The sequence below is a fragment of the Electrona antarctica genome (assembly GCF_951216825.1).
Source record: "Electrona antarctica genome assembly, chromosome: 16".
Taxonomy (NCBI): Eukaryota; Metazoa; Chordata; class Actinopteri; order Myctophiformes; family Myctophidae; genus Electrona; species Electrona antarctica.
Genome location: NC_136797.1, coordinates 9,638,901 through 9,651,120, shown reverse-complemented (window position 1 = coordinate 9,651,120; position 12,220 = coordinate 9,638,901). Strand labels below are relative to the sequence as shown.

General features: G+C 45.2%; 1 protein-coding gene across 2 annotated transcripts in view; it reads left to right on the top strand.

Moving 5' to 3' along the window:
* The window catches only part of fcho2 (FCH and mu domain containing endocytic adaptor 2), a 111,035-nt gene that overhangs the window by 36,012 nt on the left and 62,803 nt on the right, over window positions 1–12,220 (top strand). For both annotated transcript variants that reach the window (XM_079525195.1, XM_079525194.1), the window contains exons 3-6: window positions 1,902–1,976; window positions 3,413–3,554; window positions 4,086–4,238; window positions 5,508–5,612. In XM_079525195.1, coding sequence (XP_079381321.1) covers window positions 1,902–1,976; window positions 3,413–3,554; window positions 4,086–4,238; window positions 5,508–5,612 — 475 coding nt within the window. The remainder of the gene's footprint in view (window positions 1–1,901; window positions 1,977–3,412; window positions 3,555–4,085; window positions 4,239–5,507; window positions 5,613–12,220) is intronic.

Sequence of the window (12,220 nt, the reverse complement as noted above, 5' to 3'; positions counted from 1 at the left end):
GGACCCCTGCGTGGGTCATTGAGAACCAGTGCACTAAACCAACGGACCTGCCCTGGAACAGGGTTGTGTGATGAAGTGAACTGCTGTAAATGTTTGACCACAGACAGATGGTCTATAGCTCATTATTATTATTACACTGTGTTGCTGTTGACTGACTGCACACATACTGTAATAATGTCAATAGTCTTGGTCGGCTGGCTGACACTCTACATATTTCAGTGGTTTTCAACCAGTGGTCCGGGGACCACCAGTGGTCCTTAAAGGGGACATATTAATATCCAAAGGTGAACAATAAACAAACACAGCTGAAGATGTGATTGTAATCAGTGTAGATACCCTAAGATGTCTCAGTGTATTTGCAACACTAGATCTTCTTCTGTCTTAATAATGGGTTGAATCTAGAGTTGCAATACCCTCCATTGACAGCCCATTGATCAAATTGAAATTTGCGATCTGCTTGTATAAAACAATGTTAAACTCACCAACATTGCAGCTGTAGGTCAAGCTTGAATGATCCTCTTTCAATCTGCAAAGCGTTTGTTTCATAAAAATCCACCTTAGAGACTTGTTATGAGATTATTTCTGTCAAGACATTCTGGTGATTCTTTTGCTAAGTGTTGGCGTTTGGAAGCACACTCGTCGAAGTCACTGAACGGCCCTGTTGTACCACCTGTTTAGAATTTGCACATAATGCAGGAGGCAGAAGGCGACGTGTTAATGAAATCGAGTGCTTCCAAACTCCAAAATGTAATCACCTGCACAGAATTTCCTGACAGAAAGTAGCTCATAACATAACTCTGAGGTGGTGGACTTTTATGAAACGAATGCTTTGCACATTGAAAGAGGATCATTCACGATTGTCCTGAAGCTGCAATGTTGGTGAGTTTAATGTAGTTAATCAGATCGGACATTTCTATTTGGATTAATGGGATGTCAATGGAGGGTATTGCAATTCTAGATTCAACCCATTTTATATCCTGACCCATAAAGCCCAGTCATGGCCTACCTTTTGTTTTTAAGGCTACTTTCATCATCTTATGATGTTATATTGTTTTCTACTGTGCACATAAAGCCTGCACATACTTTGACTGCCCTGGTAGTTATTCATTAACAGGGAATTAAAGGTGTGTGTGTGTGTGTGTGTGTGTGTGTGTGTGTGTGTGTGTGTGTGTGTGTGTGTGTGTGTGTGTGTGTGTGTGTGTGTGTGTGTGTGTGTGTGTGTGTGTGTGTGTGTGTGTGTGTGTGTGTGTGTGTGTGTGTGTGTGTGTGTGTGTGTGTGTGTGTGTGTGTGTGTGTGTACACACACATATACGTGTGTGTGTGTATATATATAATTATATATTAATAGTTGTAGCTCTCTACAACTCTTGTCTGTCTGTCTCGCTAAGTCCTCATTTTCCTTGCCAATATTCAAGAAACATCTAAAGCAACATCTTATTTCTTCCTCGCCTGTAGTTTGCATGATTTAGTTTGATGGCCTAGGCTCTAACATACAGGAAAGGATTCCAAATAAGCCAGCCGTCTTCATCCTTTCCTTGCACAGTATTCTTGTTCATTGATATGTATTTTTTATAAAAATGTGCTGCTGGCCTGGGCCGTGGCTCAGCGGTCCAGACACCTTGGCTGGTAATCCAGTCTGGCAGTGTGCCGCGGGTTCGACTCCCGATCCCGACGGCCTTTACTGCATGTCTTCCCCCCCATCTCTCTCCCCATGTCCTGTCAGCCTACTGTCTGTCCCTCCATACAAATATAAAATAAAGGCGAAAGCCACAAAAAAAAAAAAATACATTGTCATTGTCAATGTCATGCCATTGTTTTGAATGTTATTATGTAATGAGCATGAGCTACATTATATTTGTGTGATCTATTCATCCACATGCTGTTCATGTTGTGTCCTCCAGGAGTACTATAGAGGAAGCATACGCCAGGTCTATGACCAAACTCGCCAAGTCAGCAGGAAACTTCTCTCAACTCGGGTAAGTGTGGAAGCACTTAATATTTTTATCCCTCGATTTTGTAACCCATTTTGTTCACCCCTGTGCCAATTATCTAATGTGATCCTGGGCTCTCTACACACCCTCCGCCAACCTAGTCCCCATATATGGGGGACATGGGGAGAGCAACGGACTTGAACTCATGCTTCCTTCCTGCCTGAGTGTCCAAGTTGCTCCTTTACACCTGACAGGGGGGAGTTTCCCTGGTTGGACGTAGCGCGTGGAAGGAACGCGTTATTCCAACCAGTTCCTTTCCCCTCCATCAGGCGCCCCGGCTGGCCAGGGGGAGGCAGTTTGTTTAGAGACCAGGATTACTGCATGTTTTTTGTGAGGGTACCTACCCTAGGGGACACAGGGAGAACATGCAAACTCCACACAGAAAGGCCCTTTCGCCAACCCCGCTTCGGGTATGGGCACTGATGACACGGAGGAGGAAACACGCCGCCAGCAGTGTGGAAGCACTTCACCATGCAGTAGATCGGTTTCGATCTAATTATCGATTAATGAATTAATTGACAATTAAAGAATTAATCGATAATTTGCGTCCCTAGTAGATTCACTATAGTGAATATTGTGAACTATAGAGCGCCGATGTCCTGACGTCACTCGCTCATCCCCTCGATTCCCCTGGTTCACGGAAGTAATTTCTCTATGAAGAATAACATGGGGTCATCCTAAAATTGTTTCATATATGCATTGTGGTCCAAAGATAAACACGCTGTCTCTGCGTTATTGTCAGGGTGGTGTCTCTGTATCGTTTGCGACAGTCAGTCACTCATATATGATACAGTCTGTTTCTAATGAAAATGTAACTAATTCAGTAGCGGTATAACAATAGCATCTTCTCTCAGTCAGTTGATTCTTCATATCAATATGAGTGAAGCAGCCTGGATGATTTGGTTATTTTTCTTTTTTTCTTTTTTTTCTCACAGTTTTGTTTATTCAAGATTTCAGTGTATACAGTAAATCAGATGACATAACAATATATGTGACACACCCATACGTTACATACCAAAAAGATAACATGTACATATAAATGTCATATAACCACCATATGCAAAATATTGTGGTAGCATGAAAGAAAAAGTAAATTGTATAGTCCTATACTAACAGGGAAGTGACACTGACAGTTGATTTGTTTATTTTTCAAACACAGTCCTTATATGAGGCTATCTAAAACCCCCCATATGGGGATTACAATGCAAATAAAAAGTACATGAACCTGTGGATTTGCGCCCCGATATTGACGTCAGACTTCGGTGCTCTATAGTAGTTTATTATAGTGTAGATGGGTGAAGATAAGTGTGAAAGCACTTCACTATAGCTTAGATGGGTTCAGGTTAACTTCATGTTCTGTGCTTGTCTGAGGCCTGAGTTGTGACTGTGTGTGTGTGTGTGTGTGTGTGTCTATGTGGCAGGACGTTCGCTCCGGTGTGGGACGTGTTCAAGAGCTCCACAGAGAAGCTGGCCAGCTGCCATCTAGAACTAGTGAGGAAGCTGCAGGAGCTCATCAAGGAGGTGCAGAAGTATGTGGACGACCAGGCCAAGGCTCACAAAAAGGTAAACCCATTATGGGTGGGAACCCCTTTTGGTGTTTTAAGCATTATTTAGCTGATTATTTAGCATACTTTAGCTGTTGAAAAATAGCAGATCTACAAGCTCATAGCGCGGCCCCAACTGTCACTCAAAGTGGCTCAAAGTGACTACTGGCCATTCACAGCGCATCTTTTCCGGGACTTGCCAGAGCGGCGATGTAGAATACTATCACACGGCAGTGCTTAAAGTGAAATATCTCGGTCTGAATCTGTGTCTGTCTCTGTCTGCGTTCTTGTCTAATAATCTCTTACAGAGGAAAGTTGTATAGCAAGACTGCATATCTCACAAGGGAAGGCCGCGCAATGCGCATAGCAAGAATGCTTTAGTCATTATTTCGTTTTCGGCAGTGAAAAAAGGTAGTCGACAGACATTTTTCGTCATAGTTTTAGTCTACGAAATTAACGCTAGTGTGCATCTGTGTGTGTGTGTGTGTGTGTGTGTGTGTGTGTGTGTGTGTGCGCGTGCGCGTGTGTGCGTGTGTGTGCGTGCGTGCAGACGAAGGAGGAGGTTGCGTCCACTCTGGAGGCGGTCCAGAACATCCAGAGCATCTCTGGAGCGCTGCAGAAGTCCAAGGAGATCTACAACACTAAGACTGTAGAGCAGGAACGCCTCCGCAAGGAGGGGGCGGCGCAGAGGGACCTGGACAAGGTTAGGCATGCACACACACACACACACACACACACACACACACACACACACACACACACACACACACACACACACACACACACACACAGCCACAGCCTTCGCACGGAGGGAGCCACACAGAGAGACCTGGACAAGGTTACACACACGCACACACGCGCGCACGCGCGTGTGCGTGCACACACACACACACACACACACACAAAATAAATTGAGTTTATTATGCACTTATTATTTTCATTCACGTTCATCCCAGAATAGGGTTCACCCGGTTCAGGTTCATGTTGTTAAAAACTGTCTCTGGGATAGTTAAATGAAGCTGAGCTTTTAGCGGCTGTTTTGCCAAGCTGTGTTCAGACCTGAGTAGATATATTCGCCTCGGTTCGTCCCGTTTGTGCCACACCAGGTCGCGCCGCGCCCGTTCGCGCAATTCTCGTCTTTGCATTGACTTTGTATGTAATCGCGCCGCTCTAACCATCCAAGTCTGAACGCACCTTTGCTGCATTGGTTTCCAACCGGTGGTCCTTGAGGGGGTTCCAGGTGGTCCCCAGATGAATGATGGAGTGTTTGTAACCAAATGGACCCTAATTCGATTTTTAATTCTTGAGAGTGTAACATGAAACAAATCCTGTTTCATGTTACACTCTCAATCAAAAGGATCCTGACGGGTCCATTTGGTTTCATTTTACACTCTCAAGAGTTCAATTATTACACCTGCGTTAATTAGTGTGTTATTCTACATCATTTACAAGATGTCTACACAATTAGAGCATGTAAAATAATAATTATTTTGATCAACGTTTTTTTATCTCTCCTATGGTACCACTGCCAATGCAGCATGGGATTGTGGACAAAATCTTATCCAGCGACAACAAATTATTCTTTGGTTTTGGGTCTGCGAGGATAAATCTCATCTAAATGGTGGTCCGTGGCTCAAATGCAGATTAACCCATGTTGGACGGGAACCCCTTTTGGTGTTAGCATTATGTTATGCTTTAGCTATTGAAAAATAGCAGATCTACAAGCTCATAGCGCGCCACCGAGTGGCGCGCTACGAGCTTGTAGGTCTGCTATTTTTGAAAAATCGAAGAACGGCTGACATAGAAACATAGCTTTTTCAGAAAACTGTCAGGACATTTTTAGAATCTGATCTCAGGTCAAAATGGATTAAATAATGGGCTTTGATATGAAACAGGTTGAACACCACTGACTTGCTGTACGATGCTCTGATGATTCATCTCTTGTTTTGTCCAAAATGCAAATCTACTACAGGCTGGAGTGAAGGCCAAAAAAGCCACAGAATCCTACAAGTCCTACGTGGAGAAATACGCCAGCGCCAAGTCTGAGTTTGAGCTGAAGATGGCAGAGACGGCACAGGTACAGTAGATCTATTGTTCTGAAACTTTGTGTCCTGTCAAAGACTGACAACATTAATTTACAATAATTGGCCATGAACCTCCATCCGATAATGTTTTGTGCCTGGGACCCCCCCCCCCTCCCCTAATGTCAATGTTTATTGGCATGTCTATGGTAACTGCTTGCTTCTTTGCGTGTTTGTGCGTGCGCGTGCATGCGTGCGTGCTCGTGCTCGTGCACGAGCATGCGTGTGTGTGTGGGTGTGCGTGTGTGTGCGCGTGTGCGCGCACGTGTGTGTGTGCGTGTGTGTTTTTCTCATTCTTTGCCCAAATAACAACATCTCCAGCTTGTGTTCTTTTCCTCCCCTGAAAACGTAATGGTTTTGGAAAAGGCCTGATTGGATCCATCTGAAGGAAACTGATTAGATAAAAACTCCAAACTCCAAAACTAAAGTCAGATCCAGGCAATTTGGAGTGCATACCGTCGCTGTCCGCCAGCAAACCTCGTATTTACATATTTTCAACTATTTTATGTTTTTCTTTTTTTTCCGGAAATGAATGCCCATCAATGGTGTAAACCAACTAAGTACATTTAAACTTTAAGTACTTAGCAACCAACTTGAAATGGGACATTTCTGCATAATGAGTGCTTTATTTTTTACTTTTGTTACTTTAAGTACATTTTTATGTCAATACTTTTTATGCTTTTACTCGAGCACATTTTCAACTCCGGACTTTTACTCAGAACGGTTTTGATTTCATCGACTAAAACTAAGACGAAAAATGTTCGTCGACTACCTTTGTCGACGAACATTAGGAAGGGACTGTTAGGAAGGGACTTGTGGACAAGAGATCCAGTATAAGTCAGTTAGCACTTGGTTGCATGCTGAAAATAGCCGATCTACAAGCTCACAACGCGTCGCAGCGCGTTATGAAACTAGACTGAAACTGAAACTAGACTAACACTAAAACATTCCAGGTGACTAAAATGTGACTGAAACTAAATGAAAACTATTCAAGAGACTATGACTAAAACTAAAATCAAAATGTCAAAATGCTGTCAAAATCAACACTACTTCAGTAAAAAAAAAAGCAAGTACTTTCTTCTCCAGCCCTGGATCTTTCTGGACATACGAGGTTGTCCAGCGGCCTCCCCTCCCCTCCCCTCACAGCGGAGATGGTTCCACTTACCCCTCTGAGGTTTTAGCTTTCCCCCCAGAGAGGAGCAGCATGGCAGCTCTGCTTCCTCACATCACAGTAAACAAGTTACGAACGGCTCATCTCCAACGCAGCACATGTGGACACCGCGTATAAACACCACCGCACACACATGTGTGCTCTGCCGAGAGACGTATCACTGCCAGGGGTTTCTTTGTGCGCGTGTGTGTGCGTGCGTGTGTGTGTGCGCGTGTGTGTGCGCGTGTGTTATTTTGTGAGGGCCAAACGTCCCCACAAATATAGCGGAATTTGAGAGAGAGACATTATCGGGACCATTTCCCTCGTACTCGCGAGTTGTTGTGTATGAATGGACCTTTTTTTAGGTTTAAAAACGGCAACCAAAAAAAAGAGGTAAAATGCCATTTACAGTATGTAATTTCCATCCTAAAATCCTAAAAAAGTATAGTAATAAAACATGTTTTTGTCCGTGCGCGTGTACAGTATGTAGTACGGGTTTGTGTCTGTGCACGTGTACACTATGTGGTGCATGTGTGTGCGCGTGCGCCGTATGTAGTACATGTTTGTGTCCGTGTGCGTGTACATACACTATGTAGTGCATGTGTGTGTCCGTGCGCTGTATGCAGTACATGTTTGTGTCCGTGTGCGTGTACATACACTATGTAGTGCATGTGTGTGTCCGAGCGCCGTATGTAGTACATGTTTGTCCGTGTGCGTGTACATACACTATGTAGTGCATGTGTGTGTCCGAGCGCCGTATGTAGTACATGTTTGTGTCCGTGCGAGTGTACACTATGTAGTGCATGTGTGTGTCCGTGCGCCGTATGTAGTACATGTTTGTGTCCGTGTGTGTGTACATACACTATGTAGTGCATGTGTGTGTCCGTGCGCCGTATGTAGTACATGTTTGTGTCCGTGTGTGTGTACATACACTATGTAGTGCATGTGTGTGTCCGTGCGCCGTATGTAGTACTACATGTTTGTGTCCGTGTGCGTGTACATACACTATGTAGTGCATGTGTGTGTCCGAGCGCCGTATGTAGTACTACATGTTTGTGTCCGTGTGCGTGTACATACACTATGTAGTGCATGTGTGTGTCCGAGCGCCGTATGTAGTACTACATGTTTGTGTCCGTGTGCGTGTACATACACTATGTAGTGCATGTGTGTGTCCGTGCGCCGTATGTAGTACATGTTTGTGTCCGTGTGCATGTACATACACTATGTAGTGCATGTGTGTGTCCGAGCGCCGTATGTAGTACATGTTTGTGTCCGTGTGCGTGTACATACACTATGTAGTGCATGTGTGTGTCCGTGCGCCGTATGTAGTACATGTTTGTGTCCGTGTGCATGTACATACACTATGTAGTGCATGTGTGTGTCCGTGCGCCGTATGTAGTACATGTTTGTGTCCGTGTGCGTGTACATACACTATGTAGTGCATGTGTGTGTCCGAGCGCCGTATGTAGTACATGTTTGTGTCCGTGTGCGTGTACATACACTATGTAGTGCATGTGTGTGTCCGAGCGCCGTATGTAGTACTACATGTTTGTGTCCGTGTGCGTGTACATACACTATGTAGTGCATGTGTGTGTCCGAGCGCCGTATGTAGTACATGTTTGTGTCCGTGTGCGTGTACATACACTATGTAGTGCATGTGTGTGTCCGAGCGCCATATGTAGTACATGTTTGTGGTCAGAAATGCATCATCTCGAACTGTCTGCTCCGCACTGTGATTTTCCCGGTTTATGATTATTTATAGTTCTTGGTTTACTCCGACAGCCCAGAGCCCTGTGGCTCAGAGAGCACAAACCCTCGGCCCAGAGCCCTGTGGCTCAGAGAGCACAAACCCTCAGCCCAGAGCCCTGTGGCTCAGAGAGCACAAACCCTCGGCCCAGAGCCCTGTGGCTCAGAGAGCACAAACCCTCAGCCCAGAGCCCTGTGGCTCAGAGAGCACAAACCCTCAGCCCAGAGCCCTGTGGCTCAGAGAGCACAAACCCTCAGCCCAGAGCCCTGTGGCTCAGAGAGCACAAACCCTCAGCCCAGAGCCCTGTGGCTCAGAGAGCACAAACCCTCAGCCCAGAGCCCTGTGGCTCAGAGAGCACAAACCCTCGGCCCAGAGCCCTGTGGCTCAGAGAGCACAAACCCTCAGCCCAGAGCCCTGTGGCTCAGAGAGCACAAACCCTCAGCCCAGAGCCCTGTGGCTCAGAGAGCACAAACCCTCAGCCCAGAGCCCTGTGGCTCAGAGAGCACAAACCCTCGGCCCAGAGCCCTGTGGCTCAGAGAGCACAAACCCTCAGCCCAGAGCCCTGTGGCTCAGAGAGCACAAACCCTCAGCCCAGAGCCCTGTGGCTCAGAGAGCACAAACCCTCAGCCCAGAGCCCTGTGGCTCAGAGAGCACAAACCCTCAGCCCAGAGCCCTGTGGCTCAGAGAGCACAAACCCTCAGCCCAGAGCCCTGTGGCTCAGAGAGCACAAACCCTCAGCCCAGAGCCCTGTGGCTCAGAGAGCACAAACCCTCAGCCCAGAGCCCTGTGGCTCAGAGAGCACAAACCCTCAGCCCAGAGCCCTGTGGCTCAGAGAGCACAAACCCTCAGCCCAGAGCCCTGTGGCTCAGAGAGCACAAACCCTCAGCCCAGAGCCCTGTGGCTCAGAGAGCACAAACCCTCAGGCACAAACCTTGTATCTCTATAAGGTTGTTGTTGTTTTTTTGGATTTTTGTTTGTAAATTAACCCATTTTGACCTGGGAACGATTCTGAAAATGTCTTCTAAATCCTGACTGTTTTCTTGAAAAAGCTATGTTTTTCTATGTCAGTCGTTCTCAAACACTTTCACGTCACTTTTCACGATTCTTCAAAAATAGCAGACCTACAAGCTCGTAGCGCGCCACTCGGTGGCGCGCTATGAGCTTGTAGATCTGCTATTTTTCAATAGCTAAAGCATAACATAATGCTAACACCAAAAGGGGTTTCCGCCCAAAATGGGTTAACGCCCTAGCTTACTTGGTCATACAAGAGTGCCCCACAAAAGTAATGAAAATAAGATTATATTTACATGCTAACACTGGTAACACTGTATATGTTAATATTATACTGCATTATAATCACATTTATGATGAATTACAAAGCACTTGTAATTTATTATTATTATAATTAATAATTCATTCTTTCCCTGATGCTTTTGATTTTCCAAGTAATACAAAAAAAACATGGGTACCTCACGAGGGCGGTATCAGTCACCAGAAAAAAGGACGGGTGTTTTCGATGAATCTATCATGGTTAAAATGGAGTTTGAAGTTACAATGGGTTTGTATAGGAAGGGGGCGGGGCGGCTACAATTTATATCTAAATACTGAGCCAAGCAACTTAAAGTGTTTTTTTCAAGGTGAAATATCACTTTAAAATATGCAGATAGGAGGTTTTTGCCCGACATCAACCATAACGTCTTACTGAAAACGCCTACTCTGAACACTGATAAGACCCTCTGGCTGGCTGTCCTCTGGGACGCAGCCCACCCCAGATAACTGCACTGGTACAACTGTACATAGAATACATACACGTTCATGTGATGTTTTCACGATTTTTGAAAAAACAGCAGATCTACAAGCACTCTGTGCCGTGCTACGAGCTTATAGATCTGCTAAAGTTTAAAATAATGGTTAAAGTGGTTAAAAGCTAAGGTGACACATTGTGTGTGTGTGTGTGCGTGTGCGTGTGCGTGTGCGTGTGCGTGTGTGTGCGTGTGCGTGGGGAGCATCTTTGTTACCAGACCACCCAAATTGACACACGGCACACAGGAAGTGGCAGCTATGGGGAACAGAACGGGGAAGTGAAACTTCCTTTGGTGGTGGTGTGTGTTTTATTATGATCGACTGTCGGTCGCTGGCGCAGCCGCTCGCTCGCTGGCGCAGCCGCTTGCTCGCTGGCGCAGCCGCTCGCTCGCCCCGGGAATGTGTGTTACAAGTTTTTTCCACTACTGAATGTCATAATGTCGAAGGGTGTGGAATCTGTGGATGTGCTACTTGGTCGCTGTTAGGGCAGAAACCTATCCTATCTCCATAATAATCAAACTCGTTGCTGTCTGTCTGTCTGTCTGTCTGTCTGTCTGTCTGTCTGTCTGTCTGTCTGTCTGTCTGTCTGTCTGTCTGTCTGTCTGTCTGTCTGTCTCTTTCTGTCTGTCTGTCTGTCTGTCTGTCTGTCTGTCTGTCTGTCTCTTTCTGTTCTCCTTTCTCGTGGAACAATATTATAACTGATCTCCATGCCATTGCTGGCTAACCCCTCACATCCACTCTATGGTGACTTGCCCTAGCCTAGCCCCTTAGTTAGCACTTTATGTAGACTTGGATAGTATTTTAAACAGACTTATAGCTTGTTACGTAGACAGCACTAGAATTGCATTTCATGTAGTCATAGCACTTTATAGTACACATGTATAATATAGTATAGTATGTATAGTTTACATAGATACTCCACTGTTACGTTCTTAGTTTACGCATGATTCATGATAACTACTTTTTATATATGTGATGTATGCCATGCTTTTGTTATTGCTTAATGCACGTCGCTCTGGATTAAGAGCGTCTGCTAAATGCCTAAATTGTGACTTACAGGACAGAGTGAGCACCTTTAGTCGTAGGCTCACCTTCCCTTGAGACTATAGAATGAACACAGAGCGCTATAGACTCTCCTTTCTGCCAACCGCCATCAGACTATAGAATGAACACAGAGCGCTATAGACTCTCCTTTCTGCCAACCGCCATCAGACTATAGAATGAACACAGAGCGGTATAGACTCTCCTTTCTGCCAACCGCCATCAGACTATAGAATGAACACAGAGCGCTATAGACTCTCCTTTCTGCCAACCGCCATCAGACTATAGAATGAACACAGAGCGGTATAGACTCTCCTTTCTGCCAACCACCATCAGACTATAGAATGAACACAGAGCGCTATAGACTCTCCTTTCTGCCAACCGCCATCAGACTATAGAATGAACACAGAGCGGTATAGACTCTCCTTTCTGCCAACCGCCATCAGACTATACAACACAACACATATTAAGAACTCCCCCCCCCCACCCCCCCCCCAATGCTTATGGTCCTGTGTCTGCAGGCTTTGGTCTTGTTGTGATTATGTCCAGTTGTGTCCAAATGTGTTTTTCTGTTTGTCTGTTGTTTATTTTTACATTTTACATTATGCTGCTGTAACGTATCAATTTCCCTGCGGGGATGATAAAGTACATCTCATCTCATAATCATTGGGACATGGTGCTGATATTGCCTTTGACATTCCATTCAGCGACACCTCAGTATCTTATGGCACAGTCAGTGACGTTCATTCATATTTACTGTGATATTGTTCACTTCTTCTGACCTGTACAGTATGTTCACATTGGTGTCTGTATATCTGTGCACACATTAATGGTCGTTGCAAACCATTGTCATGCATTGTCAA